Source organism: Gavia stellata, chromosome 4, assembly GCF_030936135.1.
Source record: "Gavia stellata isolate bGavSte3 chromosome 4, bGavSte3.hap2, whole genome shotgun sequence".
In the NCBI taxonomy this organism is placed as follows: domain Eukaryota; kingdom Metazoa; phylum Chordata; class Aves; order Gaviiformes; family Gaviidae; genus Gavia; species Gavia stellata.
In genome coordinates, this window is record NC_082597.1 from 80385092 (window position 1) to 80403948 (window position 18857).

The following is an 18857-nucleotide window of genomic DNA, read 5'->3' on the forward strand; positions in this document are numbered from 1 at the left end:
TTCCCTGCTCGGTGGGGGATCCCCCTTCCAGCTTTGCACCCCTTCCACCCAGTCCTTCCCTTGCTGCAGGCTCTTTCCGCACCACTGCGCGCTGGGTCAGGATTACACTTGCTCATTAAGTGCTATGTAAGTTAGATCTGGTCAGCACGGCTTGTTTTTTAGCAGTGCACCCATAAATTTGTGTTGTCCTTGATGACAGGTAACGGTCGCTCTCCTCCACCGAATGGGTTGACTCTGTTACACAGTTCAAGTGGGGGATGTTGTCTGAACTGGGGGCTCCTGGTAGACCGGGAGTACTCAGCGGTGATTCCCTGAGGCCGCTTCATCGTCAGCGGTGACCTTCCTCTGGGGGGTAATTAGATGGGAGAGGTTAGGAAAAACAGTGATAAGAGGAGGCAGCGGGCTAAAACTGGTCAGCGTGTGCCCGCTCCTGCCCTTCGCTCGGCAGCCACTGTGGCCGGGCGCCAAGTCCCGTGCGAGGAGACCTCTTTCCACCATGACAGAGCGTGGTTGCAGGATGCGTTCCAACTGCTCAGACATACCAGTTTGAAGAACCATTATAGTGGAGCAACTGGGGTTGTCGAGCACAGCTACAGCAAGCCGAAGCAACCAGGCTTCAGGTGTGTGCTTGAGGGCTTGGAGCAGATCTATTACCAAGCTCTCTGAATATATGGTATAGCTTACAATGTGTAAACTGGCTTAAACCATTTGCCTTGGCTCACGTGCGTATGGTACTAGCAGCTATCGGCTGAATCCCGCCTGGAGTTTACAGGTCTGGCTGAAGAGAAAGTTGGGCTGTGAATTCTAAAGGCTACCTTCGTCACTCAGTGGCAGGAACAGCACTGCAGTTCCTGTCATTGTAATCACGCTAGAGCTGTGTTTGGGTACTTACTGTGTTTAATTGCATGGCTGATTTACTTAATGTCTCTCCTGGGGTCACTCATAACACATTTATTTTTAGGATTCGGGGAAATTAGGGACACTAGCAATCTGTTGTGGTTCTCTCCCAAGGCAGGAGTTTTCCAGACGACGATGGTAAGAACAGCAGTGGCTTAGTCGCAGAGTAACCTGGCTAAGCCGATGAAATTAGTACTGGCAACTATGGTAAAGCTTAATGCTTGCAAAGGAATGATCTCCACTGAAAATATACTAAAGGTGTAAGCGGAGGCCATGAGTTCTCTGGGTTTGGATAACTTGGAGGATATGCGTATAGTTTATTGGGAAATCCCTGGCAGTGCCTCTTGGCCTTCAACCCTGTAAATAAAGAATTTTCTGATCAAATACTCAGCGTTTGGGTGTAGAACTGAGGTGGTCCTATGTCCTTCCTGGTGCACAGCTATGAATCATTCTGTTTCACGACAAACTTGTGTCCCAACGGAGGAGCTCCTTTGTACCTGGCTGGTAGCTCCAGTGGGGCGTCTAACATGCTTCTTGGTTGCTTTTAGGAAAACCGACGTGCTGAAAAGCCTGTGGTAACAGTCGGCCTAATGTGCCTCGCTCTGCTTGTTGTTTTTAAACAGATGGACCTCTCTGTGGAAACTCTTTATAGCTTCATGCAGGAGCGCCAGAAGAAGTATGCCAAGTATGCGGAGCAGATCCAGAAGGTCAATGAGATGTCTGCCATCCTCCGCCGTATACAGATGGGCATCGACCAGACGATCCCGCTGATGGAGCGGCTGAACAGCATGCTGCCGGAGAGCGAGAGGCTGGAGCCCTTCAGCATGAAACCCGACCGGGAGCTAAAGTCTTAGCTGATCCGGCAGGCTCCCCCTCCTCACCTTCCATGCTCCAGCGTTCAGCACAGACGCTCTTCCAACGGGCTGGGCTGGCAGATGTTTGGAGCGGACGGCAGTGCTGCCTGACTCTCTGCCAGGGCATCGGAGGAAGAGCAGCGTCAGCTGCCAGAACTGCGCAGCCAGGAATCCAGGAGCTCCCTGGTCCCGTCGTCTGGAGGAGAAGATGATTTACCATTCTTTCATCTCCCTCCTCTTGCCCTCCTGTCTCCTTTACCACTACCACCGCCCGTGCCGAGACATTTGTTTCATTGCTGTGACTAGATTGGGGTTTACAGAGGAGTTTTTCTTTCATCTGATTTTTTTTTTTAACTAGAAAAATTCAAAGGGATACAGGGTGTGACAGATGCTCTAACATGGCTTCTGTGCCACTGGGGTTTAGATGATTAGATGGCTGGCAGGTATTTCTGAGATCCCCTGGCCTTGGAAATACGTGTGTTTTATAGGTGAAAGTGCGGGAGCAAGGAACTGGCTTATTAAAATCTGCCTATTATCATAATTAACATGGTTTGCATGGCAGGGTTTTGGCATGCCCTCCTCGAGGCTCCTGTTTTTATGGGCTCGCTAATTTATGAGGCTGTAAAGGAATAACTGTTCCAGATATGTACGTCTGCTAACGTTAAGCAAGCCTTAGTGTTCCTCTCCCCCTTGCCTTGGCAATGTCCCCATGCCCCAGCTGGTGGCATTTTGTGTCCCTCACCTTGCACAGTGATTCTGACAGGCACTGGCACTGACCTGCTCACTTTGCATCCCAAAGTTGGACACAAGGTGTCATTTTTATTGGGACACTCTAGTTATCTTGGTGCTGTCTTTTTCTACCAGAGGGATGCAGTTGTTTCTTTACCTTCAAGTGTATGGAGTTGGAGGAGGGAAGATACGAGAAGCCCTTTAGATCTTCTCCTCGGCTTAGCTGCCATCATGCCGAGAGCTTGCCTGAGCGCGGTGTTTAATGACTGAAACCCCATGGCCCTTTGGGACCGCGCTCAGCGAACTGCTCCAAAGGCAACAGGACGTTCTTGCCTTCTCCCAAGCCGAGGGCCTAGCTGGAAGGCAGGCAGCGTGTCCGTGCTGCCCGGGCGCTGGCCTGGCCCGTAGCAGATGGGTTGGTTGCCAAGTCCGCCACTGCTCTGCTGGCTGCAGGCAAGTTGCAGCACCTTTCTGAGCTTTGGTTTCTCCCTGTATAAAATGGGGGGATATTCTACACGCTGCTGTAAAAATATTTACGAATCTAGAAATGTTTAACAGCCTGCGTCACCATTGCGTGGCAGCTCTTGTCTGCAGCAGAAAGGGCATGAAACCAGAAGCGAGGAGTTTGCTGGGTCAAGGATAAGTTTGTGTGTGTTTATGTTAGTTCCAGGATGCTGTTGCTGGCGACGAGGCAGAAGTGTGCCCGTGAACCCCAAGGGTTGTTGTACATCAGGAGCGCAATTCCAGTGGTGAGGACAGCTGTCTGAGAGAGTCAGTGTGACAACCCATCTTCCAGTACAGCACAAGGCTAGGTGACTTGCCAAAGGTGACTTGCTTCGATATCTCTTAGTACTTAAGGGTATGTAATCAGCAAAAGATGGTCTCTAAGCATTTGGGAGTAAGAGCAAGGTAGGTTTTTGACAGTATTAATTGCTGCCTGGTGGCAGGAAGCAACAGCCGCGTTCTGTTGTTGCATTCCCAAAGGCCGTGTAGCCTAGGGTGAATTTTGTGACGCAGACTGCAGCCGACTTAGATGTGTATCTGAACCGTAGCAGTGATAGGACCCCAGGGCCTGCTGGACGCTGTCTGAAAGCAGGGTCCCATAGAAATGAAGCCCCCTGGAATGATGCCCGAGGAACAGCGATTGACTGCTTGAGAAGAGGGCAGGGAACGCAGCAGATTTTCTAGTAAAGGCAGCAGAGCGGTCCTGGTTGTCTACTGCTTCCACCCCAGAGTTGTTACATAGTTGTATATACATACGTGTATGCTGTATGTTGCACGGGATATAACATCAGGCTTCCATCCTTGCTCATGCGTCCTGCAGTATTTTGCACTTGGCTTGTTAAAAGCTTACATGAGACTTAAGCAGGTTTTCATGGGCTGTTGTCATAGCCATGGCCATGAGGGTCCTCATTGTCCATCACTGAATATGTCTCTGCCTCCGGCCATCAGACACACCAGAATATTCAGCGGCTTTAAATAGCAGCTGCAGGCGTTTTTGTCCTCCTCGTCCAGATGATGCTGTCTGGAAATTTAGAATGTGCAACATTCAGCCGTCTGCCAGACGGGATCATAGATATCCCACACCCTGGCGTGCTGGAAGCCTATACCAGTGGGAAGATCCCGATATTGGATCTTGAGGCAGGGGCTAGGCTGCAGATGCTCTCTCCTGTAAAGCTTCTAGGCATTTGGCCTCAAGCTATTAAGTATCAGATCAAAGCATTGCTCCGTGTGGTGCTAATGAGGGCAGGCGAATAGTGTTCCTGTCTTGAAAGCTGCAGGAGCGAGGGCTGCAAATCGGTCCCTTCCTTAGTTGCTGTAGAACACCTAGACATTGGGCTGATAATGGGAAAAAATGCTTCTTCCTATGAACACCCGCCTTTAAGGTTGTGGATGTGCTGCTGGGCCTCCCAGCTGGAACTTTCTGAGCAGAAGGGTAAGTTGTAAAAAACGGCAATAGCGTGACTAGAAAGAAATCAGAGTTGAAACGTGAAGGTTGATCTCTTCCAAAGCACGCAGGTCATCACCCTCACTCCCCAGGAGATAGTCTCTTGCATGGGTACTGTCAGGTAATGTGCACCCTCTAACTGTTCTCAAACGATGGTTTACAGTTTTATTTAAAACATTGTCACTGGCTTCGTTAACTCCAAGTCTTTGGACCTCTTGCTGAGGGGAAGACATACCCTGCCACGTCGTCTTGAGCTGCTTGGGTGCTCCTTGTTCGCTTTGCTCTGCACGCTGCTTTCAGCTTCATCTCAGATGCAGGTGATGCTCAAGGGGAGACTGGTGCTTTACTCCCTTTCCTGCTGTTTAGCAGGAGATTTGAGATGTGACTGGAATTACCTTTCTGCTTACGAATTCCCTTTTCCAAGCCAAACGCTGTTGGAGAAGGCCTCAGGTATCTCTCACGAATGTACTAGCCATTACTTCTACCACAAAATTAGCGCTGTGAACAGAGAATAAACTGCTGCGCTCCACTGAAAACAAACATTTCTGCCCTTTTCTGCTTTCTGGGTGGGGTGCGGTCTGGGGCGCAGGCTAAGCTTCTCGATACGCAATCTTCTGAAAAGCTGGAGAACAGGGTGAGTTTCGGGGTCTGCGGTTCCCCGCTGGCCTGAGCTGCTCGGGTTCTTCCCCGACTCTGCTGTTGCGACCCCCCCCTTTGTGCTGGCGCTTGTTGCATCCTACGCTGGTCAGTGTGCTACACCCGCAGAAGGGGTGTGCTTTGTTGTTTCCGTTGTTTTTGTAATTTAATGCATTGACAGGGTGCTAAAGTGCCAACCTATCTGCAGGGCGATTTCTGTGAAGACCCAGTGAAGGGGACAGAAAAGAATTGTGGGGTTTTTTTTTAAAATATATGTATTTTAAATTAAATATATTTAAATATATTTAAATATTTAAAGTGTATTTTCCCCTCCTTTTAAGCTTTTACACAGAAGGAGTAGAAATACACCTTTTCACAGGCCCACTCATTGCATGAGCCAGCCCCTCCCTCTCTGTCAGACTGCGTGCCAGGGGTTTCCTGAGGAACTATTGTAACGTCCCTCCTGTTCCGAGCTGCCAGAGTGTATTTCGATTACCAGCCTCGTGGCTGAGCGCTCCTTGGTTTATGGGTTATTATCCTGTTCGCAGACTTGCTCTGCTTTCGGCTGCCTATGTGCTATGTGTCCCACAGCTCCAGCATTAAAACGTTTGGTACCGCTCTTTTCCCAGTGTGTTGTTTCTCTGATTGCCTTGCCTATTCTTCATTTACAGCGCCCCACTCCTTGCTGCGATGCCTACGGACAGTACGCACACCTTAGCGTGGGAGGTCGTATCGTAGCTTTACTGCTTTGTACGCAGAACCCACCTTCGTGCCGTGGAGATGGCTGGTTTCAGCTGCCCTGGGGCTGCCTCTGCCCGGGGACTGTAACGAAATGTGTGTCCTGGAATGAAAAGAAATGTTGGGGTTTTTGGTTGCTCTCCCAATTCTGGTTGGCACTGATGCCCAGTTGAAATAAATGACGTGCGTGGCGGTGCTTGTGCCTTGCCAGCAGTGGGGTGGGACCGTGGTTCAGCTGGCTGCCTACCTTATCTGTGTGTGCTGGCAGCCTCTTGGAGATAAAGAAGAGGGTCTGGGATTGATGGCCTCAGACACTTGATAAGACTGTGGCTTCCCCATGCAAAGCACTCGTGGCGTGAGACACGCTCTGCCTGTTTTGTTAGGGCGCTTGCACCTTGTGTGCACCCAACAGCTTTCCTAAGATTCAGCAGGAAGAATAAACATGAGCAGCAAAGTATTTCTCATTTCTCCCCGCCCTTACCTGCCTGTCAAAAAGAGGCGATGTCCTGATAGATACTTTACATCGGTTCTTTGCCAGATCGCAGAAGGAACTAGAGCTGGGCAGCCTTGGGCAGCTTGGCTTCCAGCCTGGCCCCTACCCTGCCGGCGGCTCCTCTCCTCCCGATTCTTCGTGCATCGGGTTGGTTTGTACTTTTAGCCAAACTTCAGCCTCTTTTCAGCTGGTCTGTAGTACTTCTCCGGGGGTTGTCGACTTGCTTTCAGCTGCCACAGGTAGGTTTTAACTTCTTCGTAATGCGAGCCTGCACAGGACAGCAAGGGGACACGGAAAGGAGGATAGCTCAGCCGGGGTCCCCAAAGCCAGCCGAGGCAGCTCTGAGGTGGTCGCGGGTGTGCTCGGCATTCCTTCAGCATTACGGAGCTAGTCCTAAGGCAGGGGAGAGGAGAGGAGCGTTCAAAGGGCAATTCTTAATGTCAGCTGCCTCAAATAACCCTTTTGTCTTTTTAAAAGCTTTGTATTTTAACAGATGGAGCACTGACATGGGGAAGCTGTAGAGGTAATGAAATACAATGGCCCTACTGTAGGACAGTAACACCACCAGGAATAAATGACGACGGCTGTAGATTTTGTCAGGACCTTGCTGGGGGTGTTCCCGATGTAGCCTTCAAATGAAGCATTTGATTCTGTTCTCTTAATTCTGATGCAGGCTGAATTGCTGAGAGGCACAGCAATACTGGAGGCTCGATGGAGTGTCACAGAGGTTGTTAAAGACCAAGCAACCGGTTTTCAGCAAGATGATAGCAAAATTTTGGTTTTTAAAACAGCAAGGGGCAGGTGCTGTAAGAAGAGCTGATTGCTGTTTGCTGAGGCAAGCCCAGCTTTGAGAACATTCTGTGATGGAGTTGTTTCCTGCAGGAAACAGCTCCATGCTAATAAATTTAGAAAATCAGTGGTTTAGAGGAGAATAAGTGAACGTACCTGCAGGAGAACGCTCTTTTCCTGGCATTGGGAAAGCAAAAGCGATGATAGACTCTCACCTACTGCACAGGGGGTGCTGCACCAAAGAGAGAGGCAAACGTACAGGGTTTTGGGGGTGGTTTCAGTTTTGTTGTGCTTAAAGTGATCTGATGCCCCAGCCTCATCGCTGCCTGCAATACATCACACTTCGGCTTTGTACAGCAGTGCGCGTGGTGAGGGTCCCTGCGAACAGCAGCTGAAATCTGCACCTCAAAGTGAGCGTTCCCTTCCAGCGTGGCTGTTCTCTAAACGTCCGTTTTACAGCATTTAACGTGCTAGGAAAGCAGCCCCAGCCCAGAGGGGTGGCTGTTGCGGGCTAGAAATAGCTCCCTTTCCTTTTCTATTTATAGTGGCTCTCGTTAATATTCTCGAAGTGCAGAATAGCCGAAGGCTTCGCTGCAGAAACACTTCAGTTTGCCTTAGAGCAACCGTTTGGGCCCAAGAGCCAAGACGTTCTCTGTAGGCGCGGTTCAAAGGGAAAGGCCAGTTGCCAGGCTAAGCCGATATATTACGAACACCGTTATTCTACCTGAATTCCCAGTTGCGGTTTTGTGTGTATAGTATAACAGCGGTATTGTATTATAAAGCTATAATGTCTGAAAGTACTAGAATAACTCTAGTTTTATCTCAGAAACTTTAAGAACAAATACAGGCTAGCTAGGTGTTTAGTCAGGGTATGGCTATCTAGTCACAATGTCTAAGTAGGCAAGTTTGGCTGAATCTCAGTAATTTCAGATTTAAAAAGGGGCAGGAACAGCCTTACTAGGAGTCTGTGCTGTCCCCAGGAGAAGTGCCAGGCCACTGTTCTGGGCTTTTGACATTGCCACTTCCTCGTAGAAATCAATTTAAAACTTGTGCTGTGAATCAAAGCGTAATGAGCAGCTAGCCGATGAACGTATGGTGAGTAAAAACAGCAGCCCCCTCAAAAGTAGGGCTACCTGATCCATGCTGGGGCAGGTTTGCCCTGTTTTCAGTCCACCTCACTCTAGGAATTTAACTGTGATGGCTAAATCAAGAGCCCGGTGACCTCAGGGACCCCTTCCCAGTAATGCCAGTCAGTGAAATGAAAATTAAGCGTTGATGACGTTGCGTGAGACACATTGGGTTTTGGTGGGAGATGGAGTCGGACTGTCTCTTTACAGAGCTGCCTACTGGCAGGGGCAAGAGCGGAGGGATGGAGGAGCAAGAGCGGAGCGAGTCCTGCAAAGCAGGCAGGAGGAGGAGTGGTGAAAGTGGAAGTGCACGCTTCAAAAACCCGACCTTAAAGGGAACAAGCAGTTCGTATGAGGGCTAGTCTCACCTACTGAGATCAGAAGTGGACTTTGGAGTAGGGTGAGGGAAGCTTGAGCAGGTAAACCTTAGAAGATTGTCAAGTGAACCTGTTCTGTAGGACAACGAGCTGGTGCCATTTAGGTCTAGTATTGTGCGTGGTACTCGGTTTACCGTGCAACGGGTGCAAGCTTTCTATGTACTAGGTGGTACGTCTTGTTCGTCCAAAGCAAGCGTAACACCCCACGCAGATTGTTACTTGTGCTGTGGCTGACGGTATGGTCTCCTCCAGGGATGCCAAAGATTCTGCATTTCCCTTTCTGAGATTATGTGTTAAAATTATCTTTAAAAAAAACGCTTCTATTACTGGACCTGAGTTTGAAGATGCCATTACACAAACTTATAGGTCTGACCTTTGCCATTTAAGGATATAACCTTAGCAGCCATATTCTACTGCAGGATTTAATTTTAATGTATGCTACATTTGTATAAGCTATGCTCTGAAGGAGCAATGAGGGGCATACCCCTCCCTCAGCAATCAGAAGTCGCTCTGAATGCTTCAGGACTGGCCCAATCAGTCAAAACAAGTATTTAAACAAGTAACTAAATTCTTCTTTAAAGAAGAAGTATGGGAGGCAAGAAAAAAACCCATGTAGTCCATCCTAGATAACAATTAATTTGAAATACTTGCTTCAGAAAGACAGTCACGGGGGGGCAACGGCACGAGGCATTGTAAGGCGTTAATGCAGAGAAGTGCCGCTGCTGCTGTTGAAGGGAGCAGAAGAGGTGGGGTGAACAGGAACAGGTAAGAGGCTGGAACTGTTACCAGTGCTGTAAAATCACCGCTGCTCGCGACGAGCGGTCCAAAGCTACCCAGTCTGTGTCATTCGTTAACAGGCATGCATCTGCAAAGGATACAGAGGACAAGGACGAGCCCCCTGCTTGTCCTGTGTGCGGGGGAGCGGGTCCCGCTGCGGGCAGGTAACGCACACTCCACAGCCAGAGGCACACAGGCTCCTTCCTCAGCCGTTCTATATAAACAGGTACCATTTTTGATTTTATTTCATCATAACATACAGGTAATGCTCATGACACAAGATGAGAAACTCCCATCTCTCTGAACCATTTAAACAGCTTGCCATACACCAAAGAACGTTATATTCATATTGAACATGTACACATTTCCCCCCTCACATCCTCCACTTTGCTTTCCAAACTGCTACAAACCATTTCCAGCATTGTTCAGGTATGGGACACTTGTTCAGACAGGAGACAGGGGGTTAAGGCTTCCTCCTACAGGAACCCGTCCCCTAAAAATACTGAGCCTACAGCTTTGATTCAGTCAGTGACTATAGCGTATTGGCAATCACAAGGAGCCAGAAGACCAGGTTTCAGTTCCTCAGAAGGCGATTAACCAAATGAAACCCAAACGTACATATCTGTATGTATAGAGAGAAGGGGAGAACACACGTGTGAAGGAGCATGAAAGACAGGAAGATTCTGCTTCTGCCTCTAAGGATTGGTTTGTGTTAAGCCCCACTTAGACATGAGCGTTTACTGAAATCTGGCTGAGAGGAGCACTGCTAATTTGTTTACGTACATATATACACACGCAGAGTGTGTATATATGCTGAAAATAGCTGTAATGTAATCACTTTCACCTGATACGTAAACAGAGACAAGTGGCAGTATGTTTAATGAGCAGCCAAGACCTGACATGCTTTCCAGTGTGGTGTCAACCTGTCCCTGGCCCGGACTCCCCCTTCTTCCACCATCTCATACATGGGGCACGAACACAGCCTCTGGGGTCAGTTACTCCTGGTGCTGCCGCCTCTCTCTCTGTGTCTTTTGCACTCTTTACGACCAAGTCAATCAACGCTGTAGTTTACGATCAAGTCAATTAATGCTGTAGCTTTCAGTGCTATTTTCACCAGTCCGCTGTAGGAAGTTAAAGTCACATCCTAGCCACAAAACAAAACAATGACAAAAATCTTCTCCACTTTTCAATATAGTAAACCTGAGATTTGAGTCACAAACTACCTAAACTTACAGTAAAAAAAAAAAACAACAAAACCACAAACACCAAGCTGCTGACTTGAATTAGGGCTTCAGTTTGCTGCTGACAGTTTGTGTCTTTTTTTTAAAGTTGTTGGCCAGGGGTAAGTGTTTGTTACATGTGATTCACAATTTTCAGCTGCCTGCACTGAAAGGGGACAAAACAATATTAGTAATAGAGTTTCCCCCGACACGCATGTTCTGAGGGGCACTGGGGAAGACCGAGCTAACACGTGCAGCTGCCATGGGAGCAGGAAGGATGAAGCTTCTCGCTGTGCTTCTGGTAGCATCCCTCGCTGACCGCAAACCTCTTGCGGCAACACGAGCGCTCAAAGCAATTTGAGCGGCGGCAGCCCAGGTCCTGCAAGAATGGTGAGCTGGAGGGGAAGCAGCTGGTTCGCTGTCAAAAACAACACAAGAAGGGCTGTGCCTCATCTCCCAGGAAACACCCAGCTGGCAGCAGGGAAGCGACGACTCCTCGAGCCGGTGTGTTCCCTGGGGTGGTGAGGGTGAGGACGCGGTACCGGCCTGCAGCAGCACAGCTAGAAGCGTCTGCAGCCAGATCACGCATCAGCGTGCGGGGAAACTAAGGGGACAGAGGACAACGGCCAGGATCAGGATCCTTTGGAGCCGTGAGCGCGGGAGGTGAGCAGCCTTCCCATTAAAGCTGTCTCTTCTCAAACCCCCTTCCTTTCACACCGTGCTATGGGATGGGACACTGGAGGTCACCTTCTGTTTTCCTTGGACAGCCAGCCAGACTGCTCTTCCTCTGATGAAGTCAGCAAACCTAACAAGAGGCTTCTCTCTCCAAGTCCCCACGGTTTGAGTGAGGATGTTGGGATGGAAAAAAAAACCCAGCCACCTGAATTGCCCCCACGCTGCAGCTGAGCAGAACCAGCTCTGAAGAGCAGTTCCTTAATGGTACTGCTCAGTTAAGGACAAAAGCCCATTTTTAGCTTTAAAAAACACAAAACAAAAAAACCTTCAAGAGCCATCTATTGCATTGTCAATTGGCAAGAACAGGATGTTGTGGTATTGTACCAGCCGCTTCTCTTGCACGTAACCCTAAGTATTAACCACTCCGGTATAGCTTAGAAGCCAAAGCAGCTACCCCTCTCCCAGAAGCCAGCTTAATATATTAAAAAAAAATAGAAATACTGCTTATTTTATGTTTCAAAAGACTGGGGGAAACAGTCGTAAGTATGGGTCATTTGTCTTTTTTAAGAATTGCTGCTGAGCCAACTGAAACACTTGTGCGTAGACAGCTTTAAAAAAAAATAATAAAATCAAATGTGGCTAGTCCTTACTTGTTCACATTGCTTATGAACTGACTACCAGCAACTGGCAGCCATAAAGCCCTAGTTTACTTTTTATGTTTTTGAGGTACTGGGTTTTTTTTTTCCTCTGAAGCAGCTCTCTAGCGCATCACCTGAAGCCCATCCATTAGAACAATAGTTACACCAGTATTTACATTTGTCTGAACTGTGTGTTCAGACCAGCCTTGCTGTAACCAGACCCTACGTCCTTTGGAATCGCTCCCGGTCTCCTTTCTTACGGGGAAAAGGTCTCCCTCCAGAGGTTGGCTCAGTGTCAGGGCTAAGGTGCACTGGTGAGGACGTGGGGCGTGAGGAGGGGAGAACATATTAGCGTTGATGGGTAGGGGCGTGTTTCAGTGGAACCAGAGAAAGGGTTTGATACCAAGAGAGCTTCCTTTTTAAAAACCACTGAAAGGATGTGCAATCCATTGCATACAATTGCTTCCTCTGTCAGGGAAAGATCTTTGAAGTGTTCTGCCCTTCTCCAGGAAAGGGGAGGAGATAAACCCAGCGGTACACTCGGTCTCCTCAGGCAGATGCTCACTTGTCCCTTCTTCGCTGTATTAATCTAGTCACTGCGTTCACACTGAAGCCTCGCATTTCTTCCCCCCACCCCTCCTTTTTGCACAGAGTTTGTTCTTTTCAGATTTACAGGGACCTCTCAAACACTGGGGGAGCAGCCTGGAGGGGGAAGCAACTCCGATGCAGTCACACAAGCCTGCTGCCCCTCAAGACACTTCAATGATTTCCATGCTGCCTGAAAAGCTCGACTGACTGCCTACTTTCCCCAGTTCTTCTCTGGATCTGTTGTCCGACATGATGCTCTCCCCAAACTCCATCTGGCAGCTTCTGCGCTTGAACTGCTTCTCAAAAGAGCTTTCCTCGTGCCAGCTCCGCCTGGAGTCACCTCGGTCACCCTGCTTTGGCCTCCTGCGCACAGCACAGGCCTGGTCACAGCCCGTGGGCAGCTGACTACAGCTGTAGGCAGAGTAAGCAGCGCTGTTCCCATAGATGGCGGAGGCAGAGTAGAAATGCGAGGACTCGGTTGCAAAATACCAGCTGTTGGTAAGGGACGTAGCCGATGTCTGAGGAGCCAAGATGTCCGAGTGCCAGCCTTTGAGGCCCAGCCCAGCAGCAGACTTGGCCAAATGCTGCTGGCTGGTGGAGAGACCGAACAAGAAGTTCGTTCGGTAGTTGTCTTCCATGCTCCCGCTCCGGTGGAGGGGGTAGAGGAGCGACCGCTGAGTGGTGGCACTGCCGCCGGCTCTCCCCAGGTGTTGCCGTTTGCTCTGGCTATCCAGCTGCCAGGTCTTCTGGGGCTTCTTGGGAGGGTTTGCTTCCTCTTGGTCAGGGCTGGTTTCTGGGGTCTGCTCCGAGACCTCCTGGACAGGGGAGAACTGACACAACTTGCTGCTGCCCTCTAAAGCAGTCGCGTGTTTGTAGTATTCCAGGGTGTCTTCGGAGGAGGCAAAGCCCTGAACCGCTGCAGTCACGCAGTTGCTACTTGCCGAGTAGGATACAGATTTGATATCCAAAGAAAAGGAGCGCTTCAGCCGGTTGCTGTCCTCCACCTTATCTAGGGAGACGTGCAGTCCGTTTATGCCCTGTACCAGCGGGCCATCTTCCAGAGGGGACAAGTGCCCGTGTGGCGCACTGCCGCAGTCCGTCAGCTTCTGTTCCACGATCTCGGAGGTAGCGGTAATGCAGAGCTGGTTAGTGGAGAGGCTGCTCTGCCCAGCTTCTGGGACCAGCATGTGCTCGCTGCTTTTTTCCAAATGCAGAAGTTTCAGCTTACTAATATGTCCAGGCTGACCGCTCTGGTTCTTGATCTTTTTCTCAAAGTCCAAAAGCTGGCCCAGAAAGTTGAAGTTGGGAGAAATGGTTGGCCTTTTTTCTTTCACAAATCTGGAAAGAGGGGACAAACAAAACAAGAATTAAGTTAAGGACCTGCGGCTCAGACCTGAGATAGCATTCACAACAATCGCTCTAGGGTTAACAGCCTAATCTTAACTTGTCACGATGCCTGGACTGAGGTTCAGTCAAACACAGGAAACATGGATTTAAAAAAAAAAAAAAAAAGGCTGCTTTTAAGCACGATAACCCTGGATGCTCTCAGTTCTCTCTTAGCTTACTTAAAGGTGGCTATAAAAGGGAAAAGAAAGCATTCTTTTTACCTCTTTATGATGTCCACAACAAGGTTTGAGGGAATCATTCTCCTTATTTTACTTCACCCGTGGGATCTTTGGTTTCTGACCAGAGTTAAGAGCTCCTCAAGTTCTGCATGAACAGCATCAGAGCTCTAGCCAAGAGACCTCAGCCTCCCCTGCACCGCAGAAAGCTGACCACCTTCCCCACGTTCCTTTCACCGCTCTCATGCTGTTATTGCAGGGAGCGCTTGCTACCCTGTTTGTCTGTGTCAGGCAAGACAAAGAACTCTGATATATAATCCTTCCTTTTTTTTTTTTTAAAGCATTCCTGGAACTATGAAGGTACCAGATGACAAGGGAATTAACAAGGGAAGAAACCTTGAAGAGCTAAATCTAGTACAAACACACATATAATGTATCACTGGGAAGATTAAATATTATTAAAAGCAAAAAAGTATCTCTGGGGATGCGTACAGAAGGTGAGCATGCGGTCATTAAAAACAGCATGAAAAAAAGTCAAAGGTGTACTTGTGCGTATATCTATAACTGCAAGCAAGCACATGAAAAATACCAAACAAAACTTGCCTTTATTTAATTTTTTTTAAGAAGTTGTCAAACAACAAACACTAGTAGGAATAGTCGAGCTGACATGATGACCTGGAAGATCAGATTGCATGAAGTGATAGTGGAAACTCCCCACCATGAAGTGCCAACACCAGCAAATGGAGAAAACCAGTAAGTCACCTCACAGGTGAGATTCTTCAGGTCGATCTCCTAGCGTTGAATTTGGGAGCTTTTATTCCAGTGTAAGCAATTTGCTCACAAGAATTCATACAGTCTTCATTCATTCTTTTCCAGTCAAAGCTGGTTGTGCTTGTTGTTGGATTTGTTATTTAAAGCAAGATCCTTCTGGTCAACACTGCAATTTCTGGCCCGTGTTCTGGTAGCCTCTCCCTTCTGCTTTCTCCTCGTTTCACCCCAAAATATTGAGCAGTCCTAAATTTAAAACTAGCTTTATAAAAAACAAAAAGGGTTCAAGAATATCTGCTGGATTCCCCTCCAACAAGTTTTAAGGCTTTGCAAACTTTCTCATTTCAAAATATATGCCCTTTTTTCCAATTGGAAAACATGCATAACATTTAATTCTGATGTTTGTTTCCCTTGTATCATCTATTATATAAAAGAAAATATTAAAAATGTTTATTCCCTCAGATCTTCTACTTCAAGTAACAATGTCACCTTTTTATTTTTATCTAATGACTTTCATTAACTCAGAGAAAAGTATTTTTCTTTCAAGCTTTGGCAACAAGAGATCCCAAAGCAATGAGTGAAATGTGCTGCAGACTGTTCTCACTAAGCTGTATCAAAGGAAATAGAGCAAAACATAATCTACATTTCACAGTAGTTGTTCAATATCAACAGTTTAAGGAGAAAAAGGCTTAGGATGATTAGTCCTTCACACTCAGTTGACACTTTGGTTAAGAAACAAACTAGAATTTAATGCAGAGATTTCATGGAGGAATTCGGAAGCAGCACCTCAGAAGTTCCCTGAAGCGTGTGCATTTTAGAAGTGTTGAGTAGTCTACAGCTTCACCTCCAGACCACTACAGCCTCAGCCCCGACAGGTTTTTTTTAAGCGAATCAAGCTCCTACCTTGCACAGTATCCATCCATACCCACTAATTCATCCGTATTATCTATACCCGTGTAACTGGGAGTTCTCGCCTACACCTCTTAACCAAACCTGTCTCACCATACATGTTGAAATTACTGCACAACACCAAACTGTCAGCAGGCTCTCCTGAGAAACACGGAAAATTTCTAAAGGCAATGGGAGATGGTTGTAGTTCAGGCACCTCTTACATGTGCTTTTTTCACTGCGTACGTAATTACGTTCATCAATCAGCTTAAAAGAAAACGCCCCATGGAAATCACGCTCCACAAGGGAGTATCAAATGGTGTTTCAGAGATCGTAATAGCAAACACGCTAGTGATTTGGAAGGTACTCCTCTCCCCATGCTCCAGCGCAATTGTTCAAATGGCTTCTGCACCCCGCGTGCTATAGCGATGCGTCAGCTGTGCCAACTAGCATAGAAAGCCCATCAAAAAGAAACCCATCATTTTCTGTACAACACAACAGAGCAGGCTGTTAAATAATGAAATACAGAAGTCAGGGTAAACTGCAACTGTAAAGTGTTCACAGTCCAAGTACAGACACACGGGATTTGAAAGCTTAAAAAAGGGGGGGTGGTGTGGGAGGCTGGTCCCACAAAAATTCCCTGATGCCACAGAGAGCCAACACTTCAAAATACTTTCTGGTTGAGTTTAATAGCAAGGAAGCAGCTTTTTTGATTCCTAGACATTTCACCTGCAGGCAGTTCTTTGAGAGCATTACCAAATACCAAAGTGAAGTCAAGAGCTCCAGCCTAGCATTTGTCATAAGTGTGATGATAAATATCCTCAGTTCTCTTTCTTTAACCCAATCCGTTCCATTCTCTCTCTGACTTACAAGATATTGTTATGTGTGCGTATGTATGTACATACACACACGTTTAATAAGCAGTTTAAATTCCATGCATTTGCCTACTCGGAGCAAAGACCAACATCAGCATTTTGCAGGTGGGGAATGAATATTAGGTGTACGATGCCTACACAACACCGCTAATTTGTTTATGGAGGAAGCCTACATTTAAAACTGGAGTGTGCCGGGGCCAGTGAACTATCGGACGAAAGAACATGTCTGCTTCTACCCTTGGTCATATAATCTTTTATTCTTTACCTTAAAAACAAGCCAACAGGCACAAGAATTATTAATATGAAGGGAAATTTTCTCCTTACCTGTAAGCTTCGTCTAAGGACATATCCATTCTCTTCATGATATATGCAATAGCGATTGTGGCAGAGCGAGATATTCCAGCTAAACAGTGCACTAACACACGGCCATTTGATGCTTTTGCTTTTTCTGCATAGCAAAGAGATTGGCAAGTGTCACACTCAGCAGCATCATACCATGATGGAAAGTTTGCAAAGAAAGCAAGGTTACTTAAACTTGTTCAAAACTTCCAAATTAACTGCTAGCTGCATATCTCATGGAAGCTTTAAACAAAAATCACTTATTTTCTCTAGCACTGTATAGCATTGAGTATAGAAAAAGCATGCGACTACACACAGGAAACATACTGCAGTTACAGCATACCGCATTTTAATGTGCACATAAACAACCCTAGTCAGATGTCTGGGAAAGGTGATTGTTTCTAATTTTATATGCAAGTAAAAAAGCAAGCATTCACGATGGAACAATGCGGCCAGCTCAAATTTGGCTAGCTCACTTCTCAAAGCTAAAGACAGGATCTGTATGTCCAATTTTCTAATTGGCTCTCTGCAGGCATATATCAGGCATCAGCTAGGTTGCCAGAAAGCAGAGTTGTGCTCTTAAAAAGTGTCTTTGTTCCATAAGTGCTGGAACGCGCAGCGGCAGCATCTCCCTACGTTATTTTGCCTCTCTGCTTCTACAGCGATGGCGATCATGTACATAGATCCTTAGGGTATTTTCATACCACCCAGAAAGCATTCAGGTCTTCTCCAGGAAAAACAGCAAGGCAGACACACAAAAGGAATCCAGAAACTGTTCGAGAGACAGAATTTAAGTTTTCTTCTCACCTATAAAATCGACTGATTTATCCAACCAAGGCAAAATTTTCTCACAAAAGCTGTCGTTCACAGGCACTCTTAGGAAATGGGATTCCGGAATAAAATCGGGCTTTGGACAAGTATTGCTGGCGTTTAGTACGTAGCCAATATCATTCTGCTGCATCAGCTCCTAGGAAAGAGAGAAAGATTAAGCCTAGCGAAGTCAAACGGTATCTTTGGCACATTACAAAGAAGCTATGAACCCAAAGCACATCATCAAGCTAAAACCCAAACTGGAATTCATGTTGGAATTGCTCTAGCTGTATTAGGGGCATTCTTTTCCAAAAAAAAAGGAAAAAGACACTTCCTCAGCTTTTAATTCTTCAAACAACTTTTAATGAGACATCCAGCGTGTCCAAATAACAAATGGACTGCAAAGCCCATACAAACAGCGATAACAAAGCACAGACATAATGGTACCTTCAGCTACCATTGAAGCATCACTTCCAAGAGAAGAATTTTTTGTTACTTTGGTTTAAATTCCCACCGTGCAAGCTGACAACATAACCAAGCACTTCCCACGTGTAGTTTGCTGACCCAAATACTTGTTTTCTGGATCACGTATCTAAGACTGAGGTTGCCCCATCACAGATATTGGTGAGAAATACGAAATGAAACCGATGCCTTCTGCAGTCACCTCTGAAAGGGTCCCGGTCTTCCTTGTTTCTAAGGCAACGTGCAAAACTCACTCAAAACCTTGAGAGAAAGAGCTGAGTAAGAGCTAAAGACCTTGAATTAGACCACTTTCACACAGCACGAACTGCAGTTTTATAGGAGCTCTGCTTTGTGGGTTACGATTTAGTTGCTCGTATTTCAGTTTCCAGTCTTTAGTCCTCTTGCATCTCAGAGATTATCACAGCAACAAGCAAAGAGATTCCAAGTGTAAGAGTCAATTGGGCTTTTTAAATAAGTCAATTTTCATGACTTCAAATAAAAAAAAAAAAAGGATACTCTTTTCCACACCTTGTCACGCTCTTTGTATTTAGAGTTGTGCAAAGTAGTATCTGATGTAGGAGGTACCTTAGTGCCAAAACATGTGAAACAAGTACTAGAAAACTAGAGATGGCTCTACCAAAACCATCCAGTCTCCTGCAAGTAAGCA

The 18857-nt window shown here is 47.0% G+C and overlaps 2 protein-coding genes across 2 annotated transcripts in view; one reads left to right on the forward strand and one right to left on the reverse strand.

Annotated features, from left to right (window-relative positions):
- BORCS5 (BLOC-1 related complex subunit 5) overlaps nucleotides 1–4655 on the forward strand; it is a 77264-nt gene extending 72609 nt beyond the window's left edge. The window contains exon 4 of the mRNA XM_059816518.1: nucleotides 1521–4655. Within this exon, the coding sequence (XP_059672501.1) occupies nucleotides 1521–1751 (231 nt within the window). The 3' untranslated portion in view covers nucleotides 1752–4655. The remainder of the gene's footprint in view (nucleotides 1–1520) is intronic.
- A 4955-nt stretch (nucleotides 4656–9610) lies between these two features.
- Nucleotides 9611–18857, reverse strand: part of DUSP16 (dual specificity phosphatase 16) — a 33475-nt gene continuing 24228 nt past the window's right edge. The window contains exons 4-6 of the mRNA XM_059816891.1: nucleotides 17726–17885; nucleotides 16904–17027; nucleotides 9611–13824 (exon numbers count right to left, since the gene is read on the reverse strand). Coding sequence (XP_059672874.1) covers nucleotides 12648–13824; nucleotides 16904–17027; nucleotides 17726–17885 — 1461 coding nt within the window. The 3' untranslated portion in view covers nucleotides 9611–12647. The remainder of the gene's footprint in view (nucleotides 13825–16903; nucleotides 17028–17725; nucleotides 17886–18857) is intronic.